Source organism: Hylobates moloch, unplaced genomic scaffold, assembly GCF_009828535.3.
Source record: "Hylobates moloch isolate HMO894 unplaced genomic scaffold, HMol_V3 SCAFFOLD_6, whole genome shotgun sequence".
NCBI classification, from domain to species: Eukaryota; Metazoa; Chordata; class Mammalia; order Primates; family Hylobatidae; genus Hylobates; species Hylobates moloch.
The window spans coordinates 72,016,139-72,042,317 of NW_026652281.1; the positions used below are offsets into that span (position 1 = coordinate 72,016,139).

Sequence of the window (26,179 nt, forward strand, 5' to 3'; positions counted from 1 at the left end):
TAAATGATGTGATAAATGCCAAGGGAACAATGCATCTTTTGTAGGGCAGGAGAGAGACACTGCCATCCTACAATTGACAGATTGTTTAAATTATTATACGGCAATTCAGGCTAGTTACATATTTGCATTGTTATACAAGTATTTTCTTATTTTGGTTAAAGATGGCTTTTTGAAGGGACTCCTATTCTTGCAGGGCAGATTAGAAGACCCCATTACATGGTCTGATACGTTGCATTTTATTATGCCAGCCAGCAGTATTTCCATTTTTTCATAAAGGGGTTTCAGCAATGAGGTAAAAGATTGCAGATAATCTCCAGTAACTCAGACACCACGATATTTTATTTACTAAAAACTCCAGTAAAGGTTTCGGTAAAAAGTGTTGAGAACTTTTCTTTTTGGTGAAACATCAATTTCACAACAATCGTTTCCAACTTATCTTGAATTATAAAGCTGAGTTGGCCATTTCAAAGTAAAGAGGAAAAAAGAAAAAAAATTATGGAAACATTTTCCTAGTAAATATTGTGGGAAGAAAGTAAAGAGAAATTGTCCACAATTATATTAGCAATTCCTACTTGTAAATATCAGAACCTGTGTACATGAGTTTTTTCTTGCTTTGATGCTTGAGAGTTGAATGGTGAATTCATTCATTCGTTTACTCAACAGGAACTGCTCACCTGCTCTGTCCAGTGCAGTCAAGTTTTTAAAATTTATTATTATTATTATTATTTTGAGATGGAGTCTTGCTCTGTTGCCCAGGCTGGAGTGCAGTGGCGCGATAGCTCACCGCAACCTCCGCCTCCCAAGTTCAAGCGATTCTCCTGTCTCAGCTTCACGAGTAGCTGGGATTACAGGCATGTGCTACCATGCCTGGCTTATTTTTGTATTTTTAGTAGAGATGGGGTTTTGCCATATTGGCCAGGCTGGTCTCAAACTCCTGACCTCAAGTGATCCGCCTGCCTCGGCCTCCCAAAGTGCTGGGATTACAGGTGTAAGCCACCATGCCCAGCCTCAGTGCAGTCAGTTAAGCACTGGGAATATAAAGAAAAAAAAGACATGTGGCCTGTCGTCACAGAGCTTATGATTCACTAGGGAAGATAAACATGGCAGACTCATGTTACAGTCTCAAGTGCTATGACAAGCACACGGAAAACTGGAGTAGAGCCCACCCTAAACTGAAGAGGGCGAGATTGGGCAAAGTGGTCCATGTCTATAATCCTAGCACTTTGGAAGGCCGAGACGGGAGGATCACTTGAGCGCAAGAGATTGAGACCAGCTTGGGCAACATAGTGAGACCTCATCTCTACAAAAAGTTTTAAAAATATATTAGCCGGGTGTGGTGGCGCATGCCTGTAGTCCCAACTGCTCAAGAGGCTGAGGCAGGAGGCAGGAGGATCACTTGAGCCCAGGAGTTTGAGACCAGCCTGGGCAACAGAGTGAGACCCCGTCTCTACAAAAAGTTTTAAAAGTATATTAGCCAGTGTGGTGGCACATGTCTGTAGTCCCAGCTACTCAAGAGGCTGAGGCAGAAGGATTGCTTAAGCCCAGGAGTTTGAGGCTGGAAAGAGATCATGCCACTATACTCCAGCCTAGGTGACAGAGACAGACTCTGTCTCTGAAATTTTAAAAAATATATAATTTTTTAAAAAGACAATGAGAATGCTCAGAAAGGCTTCCTGGAGGCATCATGAAGGATAAATGGTGGTTAACTGATTGGAGAAGACAATAATAGTGCTAAAAAGTCTCTGTGTTTCAAATAATAAACAACCTAATGCAAACTGGCTTAAGTGCAAAAGAGAATATATTGGTTCTTGTACCTGAAAGGCCCAGGGAATTTTGGCTTCAGTCATAGCTGGACCTAGGATCGAGTAGAGTATCATCAAGTATCTGCCACTGTTTGTCTACCCAACAGCATCTCTCTTCTTCCTTGTTAATAGAGCCCCAAATTTGTTCACTCTCAGTGGAACTGCTTTGTCTTTCAGGAGTGGCTGGGCTTAACTCATTACATCTGTGACAATCCTGTTTCCAATACAGTCATATTCTGAGGTCTTGGGAGTTATACTTCAACATATGAATTTTGGGGTGATACAATTCAACCCTTAACACTCTGCCTTTCCCTTCTCCATTTCTCTGATCTCCTACTGGTATCTCTCGTTGGCTGGACTGATCTGGAGGGTATGTTACAGGAAAGGGGTCCTGATCCAGACCCCAAGAGAGTTCTTGGATCTTGTGCAAGAAGAAATTCAGGGCGAGTCTGTAAAGTGAAAGCAAGTTTATTAGGAAAGTACAGGAATAAAAGAATGCCCACTCCATAAACAGAGCAGCCCCGAGGGCTGCTGGTTGCCCATTTTTATGGTTATTTCTTGAGTGTATGCTAAGCAAGGGTGGATTATTCATGCCTCCCCTGTTTAGATGATATAGGGTAACTTTCTGATGTTGCCATGGCATTTGTAAACTGTCGTGGCGCTGCTGGGAGTGTAGCAGTGAGGATGCCCAGAGGTCACTCTTGTCGCCATCTTGGTTTTGGTGCGCTTTGGCTGGCTTCTTTACTGCAACTGTTTCATCAGCAAGGTCTTTGTGACCTGTATCTTGTGCCAACCTCCTATCTGATCCTGTGACTTGGAATGCCTTAACCGTCTGGGAATGCAGCCCAGTAGGTCTCAGCCTCATTTTACCCAGCCCCTATTCAAGATGGAGTTGCTCTGGTTCACATGCCTCTGACATTTCCAATAAGGTTACATTCCAAAGGGGTTATACTTCACCATATGAATTTTGGGGTGATACAATTCAACCCCTAATTTTCTTTCCCTCCTTCATCTCTCTGGTCTCCTGCTGGTACCTCCCATAGGATGGACCCATCTGGAGGGTACAGGAGCCTGGTTGATGTGAACCATGAAGAGCAGCTTCCTGAGGCACAGAGCAGGGTAGGGAGGGTGGATCTGGAGGGGCAAAGAGGATTTCCAGGACACTTCGTAGCACCTTTCTTCTTGGGAAGGATCTCTCCACATGGCAACCAACACCTCTAGACTGACTTGATTCTTAGCTCCTGCTATTTTAAAAGAAGACACAGAGATTTTATCACCCGATTTCCATAACAATTCTCTAAAAGAAGTTTACTGGTATTCTTTGGGTTACAAGAACAAACTTGAAATGGAAATAGAAGACAGGATATCTGGTGCTCCACCCCATTGGCAGGCTCAGCTTATCTTCTCCCCATTACTCTGGGATGTCTTTTCCCTTGTGGCTTACTAGGTATCTGTCCCTTAGGGGCTGCATTCAGCTGCCTGTATTGAAAACTCAAGAACGGTGGTAATAAAACGAATGAAGTTTATTTCTCCTTACACATTTAGATGTCCAGAGTAGGGCAGGCCCAGGCTGGTGCCGTGGCTTAAGGAAGTCAGCAAAGACACAGGCTCTTTCTATCCCCTGCTTTACCATCCTTAGCATGTGGCTTTGGGTTTCATGGCTAAAAGGGGCTGCTCCACTTCCAGCCCCACATCTGTGTTCCAGCCTGGAAGAAGTGAAACGAAACTTCAAGGAAGAAGGGGCAACAGAAATCAGGAAAGCAGAATTTTCTCAGAGGTCCCTAGAATATGTCTGGTTTTAGCTCATCGGGCAGAACTGTATGACGTAGCTGTCCCTTGCTACATGGGAGCCTGGAAAATGTAGATCTTTGGCTGAGCTGATTGCCATTTGGAAGCAATCAAGTTTCTGTTAATAAGATTGAAGTGGAGAGTGGACTTTGGGTGGAGAGCTAGCAGGGTCAGCCACACTGCTGGCAGCACCTGTGTGCGGGGTTTCTCGTGAAGGTGGCACTCAGACCTGAAGGACTGCTGCTCGGAGGATTTGAGTGGATTTGGGGTAAAGCAATATATACAATTACTCATAAAAAAGAAGCAGTCTAAATTTAAATAACAAAATCCTTCAATTCCAAAAGCGTGTAATAAGCCCTGATACGAACACTGTCTTTTATTAGTACCTAATGTCAGAAAATGTGCTTATTGAAAGAGGACTAAAGAAATGTCTTTGGAATTCTTTGCCCAAGTTACTGTTTGTTGATGTTCTTATAAATCTCATAAAGAATTCATGCGTATTTCATCTAACACAAGCAATCAATTAACCTCCCTTCCTTTTTCCTACTCAGGCATGTGGGCAAGGTAAGAATATACAGTTGACTCCTAAACGATACAGATGCCAAACCCCCGTGCAGTCAAAAATCCACTTATAACTTTGACCGGGCACAGTGGCGCACCCCTTTAATCCCAGCACTTTGGGAGGCCGAGGCAGGGCAGACTGCTTGAGCTTAGGAGTTCGAGACCAGCCTGGGCAACATGATGAAACCCCATCTCTACAAAAAATACAAAAATTAGCCAGGCATGGTCGTGTGTGCCTGTAGTCTCAGGTACTGGGGAGGCTGAGGTGGAAGGATCACTTGAGCTCAGGAGGCAGAAGTTGCAGTGAGCTGAGATCACGCCACTGCAGTCCAGCCTGGATGATAGAATGAGGCCCTGTCACAAAAAGAAAGAAAGAAAATCCACATAAAACTTTTGACTCCCTCAAAACTTAACTACTAATAGCCTACTGTTGACTTACCAGTCACACAAATTTTATATATGTATTATATTCTCAAAACTTAACTACTAATAGCCTACTGTTGACTTACCAGTAACACAAATTTTGTATGTTTTATGTATTACATCCTGTATTCTTATAAGTAAGGTAGCAAAAGAAAATTTATTAACAAAATTATAGAAAAGAAAAAATGTATTTACTAGTCATTAAATGGAAGTGGATCATCATAAAGGTCTTCTTCCTCATCTTCAGGTTTAGTAGGCTGAGAAGAAGGAGGAAGAGGAAGGATTGGTCCTGCCGTCTCAGGGGTGGTAGAGGTGGAAGGGGAGGCAGGAGAGGCAGTCACACTTGGTGTTAAGTTTCTTTTTTTGTGTGTGAGGCAGTCTCACCCTGTTGCCCAGGCTGGAGTGCAGTGGTACGATCTCAGCTCACTGCAACCTCCACCTCCCAGGTTCAAGCAATTCTCCTGCCTCAGCCTCCTGAGTAGCTGGGACTACAGGTGCCCACCACCACGCCTGGCTAATTTTTGTATTTTTAGTAAGGACGGGGTTTCACTGTGTTGGCCAGGCTGGTCTCGAACTCCTGACCTCAAGTGATCCACCTGCCTCGGCCTCCCAAAGTGCTGGGATTACAGGTGTGAGCCACCATGCCCAGCCGGTGTTAAGTTTTATTGAAAAAAGTCATGTATAAGTAGACCTGTGCAGTTCAAATCCATATTGTTTCAGGGTCAGCTGTAATTTAATTCTCTTCTCTCTTTAGAGGAAAAGAACCAAATTCATTGCCTGTGATTTTCTGACCGAGTGGTTATACAAGTAAGTTGTTCATGTCTGACTATTCAGTGATCCTAAGAATTCAGTCGTGTTAATTTGCAAGCAGAATAGCAACAACTGACTTGAATTCTTGCTTATTGTTTTCTTGTCAATCAAACATATGGCATCGTGACCAGCCAAAATCCAAAGAGGGCAGGGGAGCCATTCACAGAATTTTTCTCCATTCCGTTTGTGGAGGAGTGGCTAAAGCAACAGTGAGTATGACACAAGGCTTTGAATAATTTATTCCTAATTTAAGATTGCATTAATAATAGTTTTCTTCAATCTAAGAGAACAAACTGATGTGATCCATCCAGGACTTTGGGCCAGTCGTATTTGTGACTCCTGTCTCTAGTTATTCTTAGCCTAGGCTAACCTTATCCTAATCAGGCCAGTAATTTCATTCAAGAAGCACTCCAGAAATAAAATAGAAAACTTAAAAAAAATTATTATCCTAAGTAATTTATCCCTCCATTCCCTTCATTTTTTTCTCTCTCTCTGAATGTAATTATGTCTCAGCAAATATGACTAAGCTTTTCTAAATACTTAGAAAATACTAAAAAAGCTTAAATAATAAGTTACCTGCATCAATTCACCATTTATAATATAATAAAGAACATGACAGATAAAATTAAAACTCTTTGACCATTCTAATACGGGTTTCCTCCCCACATTGAAGTAATCACTTCAGTCTACAGTGCAGCCTTCCAGACCTCTTAGTTATTTAGCTATATAAAATCAGTTTATGCTACTCTGTCTATGGAGTAGCCATTCTTTTATTCCTTTAATTTCTTTTTTTTTTTTTTTTTTGAGATGGAGTCTGCTCTGTTGCCCAGGCTGGAGTGCAGTGGCGCGATCTCGGCCCACTGCAAGCTCCGCCTCCCGGGTTCATGCCATTTTCCTGTCTCAGCCTCCCGAGTAACTAGGACTACAGGCGCCTGCCACCACGCCCAGCTAATTTTTTTTTTTTGTATTTTTATTAGAGACAGGGTTTCACCGTGTTAGCCAGGATGGTCTCGATCTCCTGACCTCGTGATCCGCCCGCCTCGGCCTCCCAAAGTGCTGGGATTACAGGCATGAGCCCCCGCGCCCGGCGGATCACGAGGTCAGGAGATTGAGACCATCCTGGCTAACATGGTGAAACACCGTCTCTACTAAAAATACAAAAAATTAGTCGAGCGTTGTGGCGGGCGCCTATAGTCCCAGCGACTCAGGAAGCTGAGGCAGGAGAATGGCGTGAACCCAGGAGGCGGAGCTGGCAGTGAGCCAGGATGGTGCCACTGCACTCAGCCTGGGTGACAGAGCAAGACTGCGTCTCAAAAAAAAAAAAAAAAAAATCAGTTTATATCTGGCCGGGCATGGTGGCTTATGCCTGTAATCCCAACACTTTGGAAAGCCGAAGCAGGCAGATCACTTGAGGTCAGGAGTTCGAGACCAGCGTGGCCAACGTGACAAAACCCCGTCTCTACTAAAAATACAAAAATTAGCTGGGCATGGTGGCACATGCCTGTAATCCCAGCTACTCGGGAGGCTGAGGCAGGAGTATCACTTGAACCCGGGTGGTAGAGGTTGCAGTGAGCCGAGATCGCACCACTGTACTCCAGCCTGGGGGACAGAGTGAGACTGTCTCAAAAAAAAAATTTAGAGTCTCGGCTCTCAGTTGTCACGTATTTTGCTTAAATCTGCCCTCTTTGAGAATGCCAAGATGAATAGACCCTTGGCTGACTTTGGCAATTTTGAGAATTTAAAAAACCCCAGATATTAACCAGTTTTTTTTTAAAAAATCTAAGATTACACACTGAAAGGAGAGAAACATTGGAAAACCTTGTTTCTTATTTAGCTTTTAAACCTGTGCCTGATTTTATCTGCTATGAAATGTATAGTCCAAAATTTATTGATTTGCATATATTTTTCTAAGACAAGCTTCTTTGAGTATCATTCTCCAGGTTGCTGCTTTGCCTTGAAAATAAAATATTTTTCCATTTGTAATAACCAATGAAAAATAATCTTAAAAATAAGATAACTTCTCTAATAAGAATCCTCTTAGATTTATTTATTATACAAATACCTTAATTTTAAATGACGCTGATGTCCACAGGAAGCTCATGTAAATATACTGTAAAGGAGCAGTAGCGGTCATTTCAGCTGCACTCCACAGGAACAGAAACACAAGAGCTCTTGCTTTAACTGGCATTTGTATTCTCTACATCCATGACCTTTCAAAGAGATGCCCAGATGCGTGATAAAAATTAAAGTGATATTAATCTATTTGATGCAATGAATATCTATTGAACACCTACCCAGTTCAACTGCACAGAGCTTGGTGCTGTGGAAAAAACAGAGATGAATAAAGTATGGCCCTGGCCCTTGGGGTGAGGGAGACATGTTTACAACTTGCTGTAGTTTCTGTAGTGAGTGTTGTAATTCAAATGTTAACAAAGCATTAAAGGGAAGCGGGGAAGCATGAGACCATCCACGTGCCCTTCCTGGTGGGCCTGGAGCCAGCCCAGCTGGGGCAGCGGCCAAGCTGGTTGGTGCCCAGATTTGGTCCAAGGCAAGAACTCGAATGCTACATTCTTCTTGTCTGAAGTAGGAATAGTCAGAGAAGCAAGTAGGAACCAAAGTTCTTAAGGAGAACAAGGGTGGGAGCTGGGAAATATCCAATCCAGGTTGTCTCAATCTTGGCACTATTGACATTTAGGACTGGATAATTCTTTGCTGTAAGGAGCTGACCTGTGCATTGTAGGATGTTTTGCAGCATCTCTGGCCTCCACCCACTAGATGCCAGTAGCACCCTCCTACAGTTGTGACAATCAAGAATATCTCCAGACACTAGCGTATGTCCCCAAGGGGAACGAGGCAAAACTGCCTCTGGTTGAGAACCTCTGATTTAGTCCAGTAGTTTCAAAACTTTAAGCCAACACTTTGGGAGGCCGAGGTGGGTAGATCACTTGAGGTCAGGAGTTCGAGACTAGCCTGGCCAATGCAGTAAAACCCCATCTCCACTAAAAATACAAAAATTTGCCAGGTGTGGTGGCACATGCCTGTAATCTCAGCTACTTGGGAGGCTGAGGCAGGAGAACTGCTTGAATCCAGGAGGCAGAGGTTGCAGTGAGCCAAGAAGGTGAAACGGGAAAAGTTACCTTGTCCCCCTCGCAGGGTGTGCAACAGGGGGATGTGGCTCGCTTCTTCAGTGCCCTGCTGCTCAAACCTCTAGGGGAGCATACAGACAGGCAGGTTGTGGGACTCTCCCCCGATGGCGGTGTCTATAGGTGAATTTACAGCTGAAGCCCCAGTGGGCATATGTTACCGGGTGCTCTCCTAGTTTGCCATCTATAGGCGGTTTGTGTTAACCAGCTCAATTCACCCTCTACCTTGTTGCAAGGACAGAGGGATTTCTGTATCCCAGGTTCTTGCCTTTGTGTACCGGAGGAATCAGATCACACGTGGGCTTGGAGAATGAGTGCGAAGTTTTATTGAGTGGAAGTAGCTCTCAGCCGATGGAGGAGCCAGAAGGGCACCATGGTTTTTCCCATGGAGTTGGGCTGCTCCGTGGCCACAGCTCTCCTCCAACTAACTGCCCTGGCCAAACTCAGCTTCGTCCTGCCAGGTGCCTGTGCCTATCCGTGTGCTCTTCTGCTGGCGTGCTCCTCTCAACATCCTCTCCATGAGCAGCTGCTTGTATCTTTTTCCACTGACATGCTCCTCTCGACGTTTGGCTGCCTGGGTGTCTGCCCGCTAGGGTCTTGGGCTTTTATATGCCCAGGATGGGGGGTGTGGCAAGCCAGGGTGGTCTTGGGAAATGCAACATTTGGCAGGAAATGCCTGTTCTCATCTAGGTCCCTGGGGGTGGAGCCCTTGCCAGGGACCATGCCCTTCTCTACGGAGCACTTCCCCTACCCCCTTCTTCCCTTCCCAGCACTCCTGTATCAGTGGTACCACTGCACTCCAGCCTGGGTGACAGAGCGAGACTCCATCTCAATAAATAAATAAACAAATAAATAAATAAAATAAAATCACCCAGGGAACTTTGGAAAAATATTGGTACCTAACTTCACCCAGATTGATTAAATCATAATCTTCAGTTATAGCCTGGACATTGTTTTTTTGCTTTTTTTTTTTGTTTAAAGCTTCCTAGGTAATTCTAATATATAGCCAGGATTAAGAGTTTTTCCATCCATAGGACAGAAAAAGTACTGCATCCAGGAACTAATAAATAGTATAATTGAGCCATTGCTTCACTAAGAGCTTTGATACATACCATCTCATTTAATCTTCACAACAACACTAGGATGTAGGTACTAAAGCTGAGAGCCCACAGCTGGAAAGTCCATGAAGTGAGATGGGTTTTTGACAAATAAGGTGATTATACGAGTATTATGGATGGACATTTTGAGTACGGCTTAATGATACAGATTGGAGGAAGATAACTTTCGAGGGGGAGACTCTGTCAAGGCTTTTTAAAGGAAGTGAAATATAAACTACAGTAGTACTTCAGGCAGAATTAAGACCCTGAGCTTTTGGGATAGATAAACCAGTATTCAAATCTCCACCACTGGCTGGGGGCAGTGGCTGACACCTGTAATCTCAGCACTTTGGGAGGCTGAGGCAGGCAGATCACCTGAAGTCAAGAGTTTGAGACTAGCCTGGCCAACATGGCAAAACCCTGTCTCTACTAAATATACAAAAATTAGCTGGGCGTGGTGGTGTGCATCTGTAATCCCAGCTACTCGGAAGGCTGAGGCAGGAGAATCATTTGAACCCAGGAGGCAGAGGTTGCAGTGAGCCGAGTTCGCACCACCGCACTCCAGCCTGGGTGACAGAGTGAGACTCCGTCTCAAAAAAAAAAAAAACACACAAAAAAACATATCTCCACCACTTACTGATCCTATGATCTTGGGCAAGTGTTTATCTATTACTGTGTAACAAATTGCCCCAAAATGTAGTGGCTTAAAGTCATAAATATTATCCTATAGTTTCTCTGGGTCAGGAATTTGGTAGCAGCTTAGCTGGGTGTTCGTGGTTCAGAGTCTCCCATGAGGTTGTAGTCAAGATGTCACTGGGGGTGCAGTCATCCGAAGGCCCAACTGGGGCTGGAGGTTCTGCTTTTAAGATGGTGCACAGACATGGTGCTGGTTGTTGTTTGGAGGCTTTAAATTTTCCCCCATCTGGGTCTTTCCATGGTCTGCTTGAGTATCCTCGTAACATGGTGACTAGCCTCCTTCAGAGTGAAAGATTTGGGCACAAGAAGGAAGCATGGTACCTTTTATGACCTAGTCTTGGAAGTCAAATACCTCCATTTCCATCACATGCTATTAGAAGCAGGTCACCAAGTTCCACATTCGAGGTTTAATAATTAAGCTCTACCTTGGGGAGGGAGGAGTATCAAAGAATGTGTGGACATATTTATTTTGAAAGCATCATAGCATGTCTGTCTCTAGGCCTCCAGTTCCTTATTGATAAATGTGGTGGTTGTGAAGATGCAGTGATACAGCTACAAATGGGATCGTGAACAAGCCCAACCTGTAATAACATGTGGCTTACTAAATGGTGAATAGTGGCTTATTGCCATTGGTGGACATTGTGACATTCCAGGCCAAAGACCCAAAGATGAGAGAAGAGACCAGATTTGGTCCAGTCACAGGAAACCAGCATCGCTAGCTCCTGGAGTGTGTGAGGACATAGGGATGAGATGGAAGCTACGGCTAGAAGGCAGTTAGGGGGTGGATTATGGTTTTCAGTAAAAGAAAGAAGTTAGGGCATTATTCCATAAGCAAGAGATCATTCAAAGGCTTTTCTGCAGAGGTGAAATGGGATTAGGCTGTTTTGGAAAGATAATTCCTGAGACAGTGCACAGGACATCTGAGATTGGGGAGAGCCTGGAGTTGGGGCTACTAGTACCAAGACTGTCTTTATAGCCATAAGGTATTGAGTTAGGGCCATGTTAGTGGTAAAAGGGGGACGTGGGATGGGTAGAATGGATGGATGACACAGGATAAATTTAGAGGTAGAGAAGGGGTGTGCCTGAAATGGTGAGATTTGCTCCTGGGTATGTGGGCGGCCCATAATGGAAGCCAAGAGACCCAGCCAGAAGAGGAAGTGCAAGGGTAAAATGATGTTTCCTGTCTGGGGCACATTTAGATTGAGGTGCTTCTAGGATATCCATGCCAGAAACGTTGGCCTAAAGCTTACAAGTAGGATATGAAGAGAAACGGTTTGGGAATCAAGAGCCCCACATCGAATGTGTGGATTAAGTCAAGATGGACAAGGGCTGAACCGAGGGGTAGCCCAGAGTTGATTCCAGAAGTTCAATGAATGGCACTTACTCTAAGTCATGTGGTTGGCAGTGTAACGATGACTTGTTTCAACTTAGAGTCTATGTTGATTTTAAATGACTGGCAACGAGAAATAGGGGTGTGTTTATTTTCTATTGCTGCTGTTACAAATCACCCCAGAACTGATAAGTTTAAAACAACACAAATTTATTACTGTACCGTTCAGGAGATCCAAAGATTGACTTGGATTTCACTGGGGTAAAATCAAGGTGTTGGCAGAGCCTAATTCTTTTCTGGAGTTTCTAGGGGAAAATGTTTCCCTGCCTTTTCAAGCTTCTAGAAACTGCCTGCATTTCTTGGCTAGTGGCCCCTGCATTCCTCTTCAAAGCCAACAATGTTGCATCTGTCTGACCCTCTTTCTTAGTCATATCTCTCTGACTCTCTTTTTTTGGGGGGTGGGGGGGTGACAGGGTCTAACTCTGTCACCCAGGGTGGAGTGCAGCTGTGAAATCTCGGCTCACTGCAACCTCTGCCTCCCAGGTTCAAGTGATTCTCCTGCCTCACCCTCCCAAGTAGCTGGGATTACAGGCATGCGCCACCATGCCTGACTAATTTTTGTATTTTTAGTAGAGACAGGGTCTCATCATGTTGGCCAGGCTGGACTCAAACTAATTTTTGTATTTTTAGTAGAGACAGGGTCTCATCATGTTGGCCAGGCTGGACTCAAACTCCTGGCCTCAAGTGATCCACCTGCCTCAGCCTCCTAAAGTGTTGGGATTACAGGTGTGAGCCATCTCTCCTGGCCTCTCTGACTCTCTTTTGCCTCCATCTTCCACTTTTAAGGACTCCTGTGATTACATTAGCTCACCTAGATAATTCAGGATAACCTTCCCATTGCAAAATCCTTGACTTAATTGCATCTGCAAAGTTTCTTTTGCCATTGTCAGGTAAATATTCACAGGTTCTGGGAATTTTTTGGGAGGGATGAGAGGGTGACAGGGTCTCCCTCTGTTGCCCAGGCTGAACTGCAGTGGCACAATCACAGCTCACTGCAGCCTTGACTTCCTGGACTCAAGCCGTCCTCCCACCTCAGCCTCCTGAGTAGCTAAGGCTACAGGTGCATGCCATCATGCCCAACTAATTTTTGTATTTTTGGTAGAAACAGTGTTTTGGCATGTTGCCCAGGTGGGTCTCAAACTCCTGAGCTCAAGCAATCTGCCTGCCTTGGCCTCCCAAAATGCTGGGATTACAGTTTTAAGCCACCATGCCCGACCAGTTTCTGGGAATTTTGATGCAGACATCTTTAGGACCGAAATTCTGCCTACCACAAAGGGTAATGGAGAATGTGGAGAAATTTAAAGTCCCTTTCTCTTAGAGATCACCTACATTTTGCTGAAGATTGCTTACATTTTAAAATAGTATTCCAGGTTTTGTATAATAAAAATGATACATGCTGAGTGAAAAAATTCAAACAAAACAGAAAAATAAAAAAAAAAAATGCACAGATCACCGAAGAGCCGGCCTCCCAGATATAACCATTGTTGACATTTTGGTGAACTTTTCAGATACTTTTCTATGTATCTCCATATGTATATAGACATAAAAAAATGTGTAAGTATTCCTCTGAGACCAGAGCTAAGAGTGAGAGAAAATTTGAGGTGGAGGGAGAAGCACTGAGAAAGTTCATGGTGGGTGCTGTCACTAATGTTCACATTCATGTAGGTGTGAAGGCATCTGCTGAGAGGGAGGCAGAGGTTTATGGAGGAGGGGAGGGGGTTGCAACAGCTGCTGTGGTGAAACCGACAGGGAATCAACAAGGGATAAATAGGGATGGCCCAGCTGATGGCCTGAATTTGTGGTGCATATAAACAGCCTGCTTATGTGATTGTCTCCAGCAACCCTCCACAGCTCTGGAAAGAGGGTGGAGAACAGATGGTTGATAAAATCAGGGTTGAAGACTGGCAAAGCTAATCTAGTAAAAGGTCTAGACTGGGCCCAGGGGATCGTAGGTACAAGTGAAAGCATTGTTTCCTTTTTAAAGAATGTCTTACATTTTTAAATCATAAATTACCATATTTTCTGAATTACGTTAACGCTTTAGCAACCAGTTTTCAGGAAGAGAAAGAAACCCTACATTAGGTGTTCACATTGAAAGTAAGAAACATACCAAACTCAGAAACACTAAGATGAGGGTAATGGGGTCCATCTTAGAATCAAGACAATTTGTTTTTAAAGATTCCAATGTGTGGATCTTAATTGGATCCCAATTCAAAGAAGCGATATAAAATATTGGAGACAACTGAAAATTTGAACACTTAATAGTTGATGAAATAAAAAAGTTATTATTTAAGATATGATGAAGAGAATACTAATTTCATAGTCATGATTAAAAAGTTAGTACTTTTCAGAGAAACATGCCAAAATATTTATATATGAAATTACATATTCTATGGACAGGGGTGAGGGAGGGAGGGAAGCTACCATTAACTGACATGGAGAACAGTATAATTGAAGCTGGTTGATGGAGACATGGACTCCTTTTAATTTTTTCTGTCTACTTTTGTATAGCTTTTAAAATTTACATAACAAAAATTTTTTTAAATGAGATTAGGGCTAGATGCAGTGGCTCATGCCTCCCAGCACTTTGGGAGGCTGAGGCAGAAGGATTGCTTGAGCCCAGGAGTTTGGACCAGCCTGGGAAACATAGTGAGACTCCATCTCTATAAAAAATCAAAAATCAGATCATGGTGGTGCTCACCTGTGGTCCCAGCTACTCAGGAGGCTGAGGTGGGAGTATCACTTGAGCCCCAGAGGTTTAGGCTGCAGTGAGCTGTGGTTGTGCTGCTGCAATCCAGCCTGGGTGACAGAGTGAGATCGTGTCTCAAAAAATAATAATAATTTAGAAAACATTAAAATGAGATTGTTCAAAGCTCCTTATGAGCACTTGATAGTGTAGGAGATGTGCCCTGGGCGAGGAGGTATCTACTGGAAGGCAATGAACCAGGAGGGCTGGGGGCCATTCCCTACTGGAGGTGGCTGGAGTGACAGACAATGGAGGACTGAGTTTTCCTATGATCATGCTGAGAAACTCAAATGGCATTGAGGGAAAATGGCCCTGGGGAAAGAGGAGATGGCAGGTGCAGCCCAACTGACAAGTGTTGTGGTGCTGAGAAGGTCTCAGTCACCCCTCCAGAGACCTGGCTCTGAATGTGCACAACTTCCCAATCAATTCTCTTATGTTAGTCTCAGGTAACTCCAACCCTCCCACCAAACCCAAACCCAGTTTCCCCAGAAACAGTGAGAAGGAGGATTAACATGATCAGAGCCTTGGGTTTGTTCTAAAGAACAAGTCTCCGATAATCTCAGAGTTCCTGGGGAACAAGGACATGGCTTTCTATGTCAAGGGTCAGCAAACTTTTCTGTAGAGGATAGTTAAGTCTTTTAGGCTTTGCAAGCCACAGACGGTCTCTCAGCTACTCAACTCCCTAGTTGTGTCATGAAAGCAGCCATAGATGTACCATATGTGAATGAATGGGTGTGGCTGTGTTCCAATAACACTTTATTCACAAAAACAGGTGGTGGGCCAGATTTGGCCCATGAGCTACCGTTTGTTGATCCCCTGTTTCAGGTGGACACCAATAACCTTCCCAAACCATGGTCTCATGTAAAAACAAAAAAACCCAACATAATTAGAAGTAAATAGTAGGTGGGAAAGATGGAAGGAGAGAAAAGTTTATGGTTACATCAGGAATTCAGGAACTTGATATGTGACAGTCTTCAGTGATGAACCATTCTAAGATGTGACCTTTCTGTTGGGTGACTGACCCAGAAGGAAGGTAGGGTTCATTGGAAACATGTGGACCCAAAGTCATGGTATTACAGGGGTCATCAGCATAGATAATGAAGTAGCTGAGAACACTGGGAGGAGACAGCTGAAGAAGATGGCAGTGAGTCAAATCCCAAAGTTGCCAAAGGAAGTGTAGGAATGTTCTAGAAGTCAAAGAAGTGGCAGTGTAGTGTGGTGGTTAGGAGCTTGGAAGCAGTAGAATCACACCTCTGCATTCTAAACTCAGCTCCACCACTTCCAGCTATGTGACTTTGGGCAAAGATGACTTAATCCTTCCAAGCCTGAGTTTTTCCATCTGAAAAATGGCCTTTCATCTGGACGAAGTTCCCCACCTAAGAGGAATCCTAGTGCCAACTATTATTATATTTCATTATTGGTACATATACCAAGCAGGTATGTTCCAGCTAAAGGGAATTATTTATTTAGCTAATACATTTTTTTTTTTTTTTGAGACAGGGTCTTACTCTGTTGCTCGGACTGGAGTGCAGTGATGCGATCTTGGCTCACTGCAACCTCTGCCTCTTGGGCTCAAGCCAGCCTCCCAAGTAGCTAGGATTACAGGCGTGTACCACCATGCCCGGCTAATTTTTTGTAGATTTCACCACATTGCCCAGACTGGTCTGGAACTCCTGAGCTCAAGTAATCCACCCTCCTTGGCCTTCCGAAGTGCTGGGATTACAGGCATGAGCCACCGCGCCCAGCCAGCTAATAATTATTGAATGCTTAAATATGCTCTTAAATTATGGGGCAGGTATATTCATAAGAGGGCTGGCTACCATTTATGAAACACCTACTATGTGCCATGGAAACATGACACGTGGAAACAGACAAACATGGTTCCCGTTTTCATGGACAGACATACTGTGTATAGTTGGATTGAAGTGTATGTGTACTTAATTTATGCTAATTCAATGATATGCTTTTGGGAAGAAGAGAGAAAGACAGAGAAGGGAAGAAAGGGAAAGGGATAAGAATGTTTAAGGCCGGGCACGGTGTCTTACGCCTTGCCTGTAATCCCAGCACTTTGGGAGGCCAAGGCAGGTGGAGCACAAGGTCAGGAGTTCGAGACCAGCCTGACCAACATGGTGAAACCCCATCTCTACTAAAGATACAAAACCTTAGCCAGGCGTGGTGGTGCATGCCTGTAATCCCAGCTACTCAGGAGGCTGAGGGAGGGGAATCACTTGAACCCGGGAGGCGGAGATTGCAGTGAGCTGAGATTGCGCCACTGTACTGCAGCCTGGGCGACAGGGTGAGAGACTCCGTATCAAAAAAAAAAGAAGACTTTTTAAAATGCAAGCAATTCTTGCCACTTTACTCTAGAGGTGACGCATAAAATAGGACACGTGACTTAGCTCTTTCCTCAGCTGTTTTCAATTTTGGGTACCCCTCATAACATAAGCAGCTCATAAGGCAACTACTTCCTTCTGTCTGTCTGTTTTCGTATTTATATATTTAACTACCTACCTACCAAACATTTACATAGTGTTTACTTGGATATTATTCTGGGTACTTTACAAATATTACCTAATTTAACTTACATCACAACCCTACAAAGTAGAAAATCATAGTATCCCCATTGTATTAGGCTAGGCTAGGCTAGGCTAGGTTGCAGTTATAAACAATACCAAAATACCAGTGGTTTAACCCAATAATAGCTTATTTCTTGCTCACAAAAAGACTGTGGTAGGTTGGACGGCCGTCTTACCTCTGAGGTCACTGACACAAAGGAAGAAAAGAATGTAGGAGGTCCCTCAGCTCTTAACCTTCTTAGTCTAGAAGGTTCTTAACCTTCTCACCTCTCTTTACAGAGCATGGCTTCAAGCCAGTTGCAGGGGAGGCAGGGATACATAAAGGAACATGTGGATATTGGTGAACACTAGCTGTTCTGGGCAGGCTTTTTTCTTTCTTTCTTTTTTTTTTTTTTTTGAGAAGGAGTCTATCTCTGTCATCCAGGCTAGAGTGCAGTGGCACTATCTAGGCTCACTGCAATCTCTGCCTCCCCATTTCAAGCAATTCTCCTGCCTTAGCCTCCCAGGTAGCTGGGCTATAGGCACCCACCACCATGCCTGACTAATTTTTGTATTTTTAGTAGAGATGGGGTTTCACTGTGTTAGCCAGACTGGTCTTGAACTCCTGACTTCAGGTGATCCACCTGCCTCGGCCTCCCAAAGTGCTGGGATTACAGGCATGAGCCACTGCACCTGGCCCACACGCATATTTCTAAGAAAGAACTGAGGCAGAGAGAAATTAAGTCTTTGCCCAGGATCTCAAGCCAGTGCATAGCGGAGGCAGGATTTGAACATAGGCAACCTGGCTGCAGAGTCTGTGCACTGTTAAGAGTGTGGCTAATTACTCTGTTCTACTTCCCCTTCTGTCACCTGGTCCTTAAAGTGATCAGTACTGAGACTGGGAGAAACCTGGCTGTGTGAGACAGCTTGAAAGATGCCATGTCCCGGGCACGGTGGCCACGCCTAGAATCCCAGCACTTTGGGAGGCCAAGATGGGCAGATACCTGAGATCAGGACTTTGAGACCATCCTGGCCAACATGGTGAAACTCCGTCTCTACTAAGAATACAAAAAAATTACCCAGGCATTGTGGTGCACGCCTGTAATACGCCAGCTACTCGGGAGGCTGAGGCAGGAGAATCGCTGGAACCTGAGAAGCGGAGGTTGCAGTGAGCCAAGATGGTGCCACTGCACTCCAGCCTGAGTGATAGAGTGAGCCTCTGTCTCAAAAACAAACAAACAGACAAACAAAAAACGATCTCTCACGTACTCTAATTGAAGTGTGATGAGGGTGTTTTTGTCCTTACCTTTTAACAGGGATAGATGATGTCATATCTCCCGTTGGCTTTAGTCCTGTTTATTAATCGAGCACCATCCTCTTTTGTAGTATATAGTCGTGACTCAACCAGCCAATCAGAGGCAATGAAATTATTTTCTAGCACATTAAGAAGAGAAAAAGTTTAAATTTCTATTTTGGCCAAAAAGAATGGCGCTGAGAATCAGTCAGATTCATTTGCAAAAATAAATAACTAAATGAGCACGAAGAGCAAAAGTGCACCACTGCCTTTCTGGTCTCATGTCCCAGAAGGGAAGGCTCATGAAAGACATCATTAAAACTGAGACCTTCAATGAAACAAAGATTGTGTTTTTGAAAAGAAAAGGTTGCTTTGGGTGAAATGTCTTTTCAGCTAAATTTTATCCTTGAAACAAAAAAAAAGGTAGAGGGCTGGGGGAACCTATGATGTGTTCATGTTGATGAAAGGTATCTTGTGACCAAAAACGGAGGTGAAAACAAAAGTGTCACCGTGTCGTTTGAGGACAAGCTCCAGTCGCATGATGATCTATTTGTGCTGAGGCTGATAGTGGAACTGAAAATGCTCCTACCTTCAGAGTGGCACAAAAAAACTGCATTTCGTACTGAAGATTATAATTAAATGGTGGCACGGCAGATAATTTGCTGTCATGCCCTCTTGATAGAAAAAAAAATCCTTTTAATTTATTTTGTCTTATAGAAGAGTAGATTTCTGTGTCAGTAATTTCGGAGGCCAGAGAGTCCCAAGAGGATAGTAAATCATCTTTGCTTTTTATATTCACATTCATCTTCAAATAGAGGGAGGAAGGAAAGCTGTTTCCTGAATTTGGGACGTGCTGAGATGTGTAAATTCTCTAGCGCCTCCCTCTTGCTGGAGGTTTGACATATGGGTGGCCCTTTCTCAGGGGCACTCAGTACTGCTTCCGTTCTTTCTTTCTGCTGTTTCTCCATGGCTATTTAAGAACCAGTTCAGGGCTGGGCACGGTGGCTCACGCCTGTAATCCCAGCACTTTGGGAAGCCGAGACTGGCGGATGACTTGAGGTCAGGAGTTCGAGAGCGGTCTGGCCAACGTGGTGAAACCCCATCTCTACTAAAAAAATGCAAAAATTAGCTGGGCGTGGTGGTGCACGCCTGTAGTCCCAGCTACTTGGGAGGCTGAGGTGGGAGAATTGCTTCAACCCGGGAGGCGGAGGTTGCAGTGAGCTGAGATCGTGCCATTGCACTCCAGCCTGGGTGACAGTGCGGGACTCTCTCAAAAAAAGAAAGAACTAGTTCAGAGACCCTGTGCGAAGCAGTGTGGCACGCACATCTAGGCTCCAATCTTAGCCCCACCATTTAGTAAAGCGTTTTCCCTGAGTTCTATGAGCTGTTGTAGAAAATTATCGAACTTGAGGAGGGGATTGTGGGAGCCTCCAATTTGTAGCCAAGTCAGGCAGAAGTATGAGTAACCTGGAGACCCATTCCTTGTGACTGGCATCTGTAGTGGAGAGCATTCTTGTGGGACTAAGCCCTTATCCTGTGGGCTCCCTATGGGCCTTCTGTGGGGTCTGCACTAACTGTGGGTAGTTAGTGTCAGAGTTAAATTAAATTATAGTGCCTGTAATCCCAGCACTTTGGGAGGCCGAGGCGGGAGGATTGCTTAGGGTCAGGAGTTTGCAACCAGCTTGGGCAACATAGTGAGACCCCTATCTCTACAAAACATTTTTTAAATTAGCTGGATGTGATGGCACACACTTGTAGTCGTAGCTACTCTGGAGGCCGAGGGGAGAGGATCACTTGGGCCTGGGAGGTGGAGGCTGCAGTGAGCCATTAGCATGCCACTGCACTCCTGCCTGGGCAACAGAGTGAGACCCTATCTCAAAAAATAAATAAATAAATAAATAATAAATTGTAGGATGCCCAGTTGGTATCTGCAGAGAGCTGGAGAATTGCTTAGCGTGAAAAACCCACACATTTGGTGTCAGAAGTCTTGCGAGTAGAGAAACAAAGATTTTTCCTTTTAGTGCCCTCAAGATGTCCACATCCAATTCCCAGACCTTGTAAATATATATGTTCCCTTATATGGCAGAAGGGACTTTGCATATGTGATTAAGTTAAGGATCATAAGATGGGAATTAGTATATTAGTTTCCCAGGGCTACTGCAAGAAATTACCACAAAGTTGGTGCTTGAAACAACACACACAATTTTTTTTTTGAGTCAGGGTCTCACTCTATTCCAGGCTGGAGTACAGTGGTGCAATCATAGCTCACTGCAGCCTCGAACTCCTGCCCTCAAGCAGTCCTCCTACTTCAGCCTCCCAAAGTGCTGGGATTACAGATGTGAGCCACCACACCCAGCCTTCAGTGTATCTGTTAAAAAGATCAGTCCGGCATCTGGGTGGGGTATTGACTGAAATCAACCTAATAGTGCATACAGGGAGGTGACTACAGTGAAGAGATGATGCCCTCATGGAGAGGAGGAAGTAAAATAAATTGGATTTGGGACATGTTTTGAGGTTGGAACCAAGAAGACTTGTTGATGGATTGGATGTTTGGGGAGAGAGAGGAGTCAAGAATGCAACAGAGATTTCAGGCCTGAGCAACTGGCTGAATGGGATCCCTTTACTGAAACAGAGTAGGGGAAATAACAGTTCTCTTTGAAAATGTAATGGGTACACTGAAAAATCACAAATTATTGGGAATAAAAACATGAAAAGTTTTTTCTTTTTTCCCACTAACCACCACACCATATTATATTGACTCCATCTGCCATCTGGATAGCAGCTCTTTAATAATTTTTGACCAAATTCCCTAATTTTCTGGTCACTCTTTTTAGATCGTCTCATTTCACCATTAGGATTTATCCTCATTATTTTTTTAAATCACAAGTATTTTTTAAATATTTATTTATTTATTTATTTATTTTATTTATTTTTTGAGATGGAGTCTCGCTCTGTCGCCCAGGCTGGAGTGCAGTGGTGTGATCTCAGCTCACTGCAAGCTCCGCCTCCCGGGTTCACACCATTCTCCTGACTCAGCCTTCCGCGTAGCTGGGACTACAGGCATCCACCACCACGCCCGGCTAATTTTTTGTATTTTTAGTAGAGACGGGGTTTCACAGTGTGCGCTGGGATGGTCTCGATCTCCTGACCTCGTGATCCGCCCGTCTCAGCCTCCCAAAGTGCTGGGATCTTACAGGCATGAGCCATCGCGCCTGGCCTTATTTATTTATTTATTTATTTGAGATGGAGTCTTGCTTTGTCATCCAGCTGGAGTGCAGTGGTGCACTCCGGGCTCACAGCAACTTCCACCTCCTAAGTTCAAGCAATTCTCCTGCCTCAGCCTCCCAAGTAGCTAGGACTATAGGCATGTGCTACCTTGCCTGGCTAATTTTTGTATTTTTAGTAGAGATGGGGTTTTACTATGTTGGCCAGGCTGGTCTCGCACTCCTGACCTCAAGTGATCTGCCCGCCTCTGCCTCCCAAAGTGCTAGGATTACAAGCGTGAGCCACTGTGCCCGGCCAAAAATTTATTATGTTTTTTATAGAGACAGTGTTGCCCTGGCTGGTCTTGAACTTCTGACCTCAAGCCATCCTCCCTCCTTGGCCTCTCTAAGTGCTGGGATTACAGGCATGAGCCACTGCACCTGGCCCATCTTGTTTATTTTTAAATCTTTAGTCTTCAGTCTCCAACTGGATATAAAACCCATCTTTCCCCAGCTCCGGCCATAACTAACTATGATTCAGGGGTCCCAGAACTTGGAAGGGGAAGGAAATTCCTTCTTTATTTTCACTAATCTCTCACTTAAATCAAGCGTCTCCTTTAAGTATGAATTTGGACAACAAACCTCAGTAGTTTCCATAGTGTCTGTGAGTTTGTCCCTGACAGCAATCACAGATATTCTGCTGTCACATTACAGTTGTTGCAGAGATCAAGAAATACCATTTACACTTGTCACACCTTTCAAATTACAGTAGTTAATTGGCCTGCTATTAGCTCTTGTTATTTACTGCATAATTTAGAAGCACATATATTACCATGTCACCAGCTCTTGTTTTAATATTTTGATACCTTTATTTCAATATAATTGGTTTGCGGTAATCCTATTGTTTTCATGTTGCTAAAAACATTATTGTGAGAAGGAATCCAAACCGCCAAAGTATAAAGGGATCCGTGACACAAAAAAGGTGAAGATCCCCTGTGAGAGGTTTGAAAAGGGTGGGCGGTAGGTGGTCTGCTCTTCTGAACATCCCCCTTGCCTGGGCCCACCCTTTAAATCTGGGAGAGGGAGACTAGGGAGTAGGTGGGTCTCCTTAAATTTTTCCTTTAGTCACACTAGAGAAAATGTGTAATCAGTTACAAAGACATTAAATAACACCACAATCTGGGCATATTTTATCAAGAAATATCAAGTATCACAGCCTTGGTTTTTTAAAAAAATGGTTATATCTGAAACCCACATGGGAGCACGTGGTCTTGCACTTTGCTGCTTGGCAAGTTCTGCTATCTGGACACGTATGCAGCTTCAGTGATGGGGTTGGTAAAATGGAACTCAGCTCTGTCTGTAACTAGGAGAATGATTCAGCCTGATGCTGGAGTAATAACCGCTTGTTGATCTCCCAGGGTAGAGATTAGTGAAGGGGCCAAAGCAACATCATATCCCGGTAACCATGATTTCTAAATATGCTTTAAGGCTACAGAGAGTAATGCTCTGCGGGTTTTGGAGCTATTCGTGTGTTCACAAAAGGCTGGAATTGGAAGAATCCTATGAGATTCCATCCTAACGACTAGTCACCATATGTGTGGGAGTACCATTCCAGATAACCTCTGTTGTACTTTTTAGAAATATTTTAAGTTTGTAAGTCAAGAATGTGTGATGCCTCGGCAGGGCGTGGTGGCTCACGCCTGTAATCCCAGCACCTTGGGAGGCTGAGGCAGGCGGATCACTTGAGGTCAGGAGTTTGAGACCAGCCTGGCCAATATGGTGAAACCCTATCTCTACTAAAAATAAAAAAATTAGCTGGGTGTGGTGGCAGGCGCCTGTAATCCCAGCTACTCGGGAGGCTGAGGAAGGAGAATTACTTGAACCCAGGAGGCAGAGGATGCAGTGAGCCGAGATCGTGCCCACTGCACTCCAGCCTGGGTGACAGAGTGAGACTCCGTCTAAAAAAAAAAAAAAAAAAAAAAAATGTGATGCCTCAATATAGAGCATTTGGGAACCCAGTTAAGATGGAAGGCGAGGACTGGGTAAGGTCTCTTTTGCTGACTGTGACAAGTGGCCATTATCAAATACTAGTGTATTGCAAAACTTCATGATGATTGATTTACAGCATGTGCCATCTTTGTAAATGGCCTTATATCTGGATTGTGCTTTCATATTCCAAGAAAACAACTTAATCTCTTAGTTAATGAAAAGTGGAAGGCCGGGCATGGTGGTGGGCGCCTGTAATCCCAGCTACTCATGAGGCTGAGGCAGGAGAATTGCTTGAACCTGGGAGGCGGAAGTTGCAGTGAGCCGAGATCGCACCGTTGCACTCCAGCCTGGGCAACAGAGTGAGACTCCATCTCAAAAAGAAAAAGAAAAGAAAAGTGGAGAGCCTGGGCACAACCTGGGCAACACAGTGAGACCCTGTCTCTACAAAAATACAAAAAAAAAATTACCTGGGAATGGTGGTGTGTACCTATAATCTCTGCTGTTCAGGAGGCTGAGGTGGGAGGATGGCTTGAGCCCAGGAATTTGAGGCTGCAGTGAGCTATGATCATGCTACTACACTGAAGCCTGGGTGACAGAGCAAGACTCTGTCAAAAAAAGAAAAGAGAAAGAGAGAAAGAAAAGTGGATAGAATTTTGATTCCAAAATTTCATTTTCAATCTCAAGCAAGCTTTCTTCCTTTCTTCTTTATTCTGATTAAATGTGATTTTTGATGACACCTCTCTAATTGTCTTTGAACTGGATGAAGAAATTGATCAAGACTGACGTCTCAGATTTTCTTATTATGTATTTTGTTAGCATGCTGTATCTTCATGTCCTGCAAATCTTTTACTTTGCATCTGAAAAAGGGGAAAGAAGCATGTGTATCTGCACACATGTGCACATACATTTATATATACACAACACAATCAGAAAAATAAATTTTTGTTTCTTCTCAGAATTATAGCATTGATTCTTCTTTTTTTTTTTTTTTTTTTTTTTGGTGAGACAGAGTCTCACTGTGTTGCGCAGGCTGGAGTGCAGTGGTGCAATCTCAGCTCACCGCAACCTCTGCCTCCTGGGTTCAAGCGATTCTCCTGCCTCAGCCTCCTGAGTAGCTGGGGTTACAGGTGCCCGCCACCACGCCTGGCTAATTTTTGTTTTTAGTAGAGATGGATTTTCACCATATTGGCCAGGCTGGTCACGAACTCCTGACCTCAGGTGATCCACCCACCTCAGCCTACCAAAGCGCTGGGATTACAGGCGGGAGCCACTGCGCCCGGCCAGCATTGATTCTTACAGTTCAAATGTATTCACATTTGAGAAAAAGAGGAGGAGGACATGACAAATGAGCATTACTAGTATAACAATTCTCCTTGGAAACATACCTAGCAGTGCTGTCGTGCCCGTCTGAACATGCAAAAACGTCTGCTTTGGGGATGTCTGATTTAAGCACTTTAAGGCCTCAGCTGCCTCCTTCTGTGATTGACGTGTTCATCTCTCTCCTCCCTAGTTCCCTGGTGATGAGCAGTCGCCTCTTTATTTTTATTTGACCTTAAGCCAGTTGCACGGATTCTAAGAGAGAGGAAAGGGCCTGGCGTGGCTTCTCTCCCTTCAAGCTGGCCCACTGAAATGATTGATAATTCCCAGGACTGCTCTTCGAAGAGTAAGTCCTTTTCATTTGGCCTGATTTACCATGGCTTTCTCATACTTATTCTTGGTTTGGGAACTAGACAGCGCCCCATTATCTAGCTATGAAAGCAGGGATGTCACTAAAGGTGGCCTCTTATTACTGCTTATTGTAGGCCTATTAGAAATCTCATTTTGCTTTTTGGAAATGTCGTTGTGATGCAGAGCGGTTCAGGGTTTCATTACTGGTGAAAGCCCTTTGTTTGGGCTCACCTGTTGTGTTCTGAGATTTGCAGTTCTGTTTTCCTGCTGCTGTTCCGAAACAGGAATACTGTTACTTTGAGGATTTCATGACATCAGTTGTGAAAAACATACTTAAAGCAGGAAAATTGCCGCTGAACAGAAAGGCGCTATCAAATCTCCCCTCCAATACAAGTGACAAACTACTCTGTTTAGCCTTCCTGACATAGGATTCCCTGCGGAGGTTCAGATAAATGAATATCTGCCAAGTTATTACTGTAAAGTTCAACAAAGAGAGTGTTTTCTATGATTCTGCACCCTCCCTGCCCCCATTTTTTTTTCTTCGAAGCGAATGATTGTGTTTTCTTCTCCTTAACACTCAGCAGCTGCTAGACCCTGACTTCCATGCTACTGACCTTATAAGCTGGCCCCATCTTCTCTCTGGGCCACTGTTTCGTGGGCAGTTTGCATTCTCAGCTGGAAATGCTCAATGACCTTGAACACAGAGTCCCTTTACTCCTCTATGCCTCAGTTGTTTCAACTCTAAACAAAGGATAACAACTCATTCTTCATGTTGTGTGGATTTAACAAAATCACGTGTAGAAAATGCTTAACGCACAGCTGGGCACAGAGGCAACTACTCACTCCACAAGTATTTGTTGAGTGTGCCTACTATGTGCCAAACATTGTCCTAAGTGCTGGAGATACCAAGAGGAGCAAAGACAGGACCAATGTCTACTCTTGTGGAGCTTTCAGACCAGTAGAAGATTCGAGCATTAATTAGATAATTACAAGGGTTTCTATCTCCAAATTGGG

The 26,179-nt window shown here is 44.1% G+C and overlaps 1 protein-coding gene across 6 annotated transcripts in view; it reads left to right on the plus strand.

The window, feature by feature from the left end:
• Positions 1–26,179, plus strand: part of IQCK (IQ motif containing K) — a 142,047-nt gene that overhangs the window by 40,789 nt on the left and 75,079 nt on the right. For all 6 annotated transcript variants that reach the window (XR_009214144.1, XR_009214146.1, XR_009214148.1 and 3 more), the window contains exons 5-6: positions 5,329–5,381; positions 5,516–5,593. Coding sequence is in view for 1 of the 6 variants with exons in the window: in XM_032157032.2 (XP_032012923.1) it covers positions 5,329–5,381; positions 5,516–5,593 (131 nt within the window). In the remaining 5 variants the exon portion in view is untranslated. The remainder of the gene's footprint in view (positions 1–5,328; positions 5,382–5,515; positions 5,594–26,179) is intronic.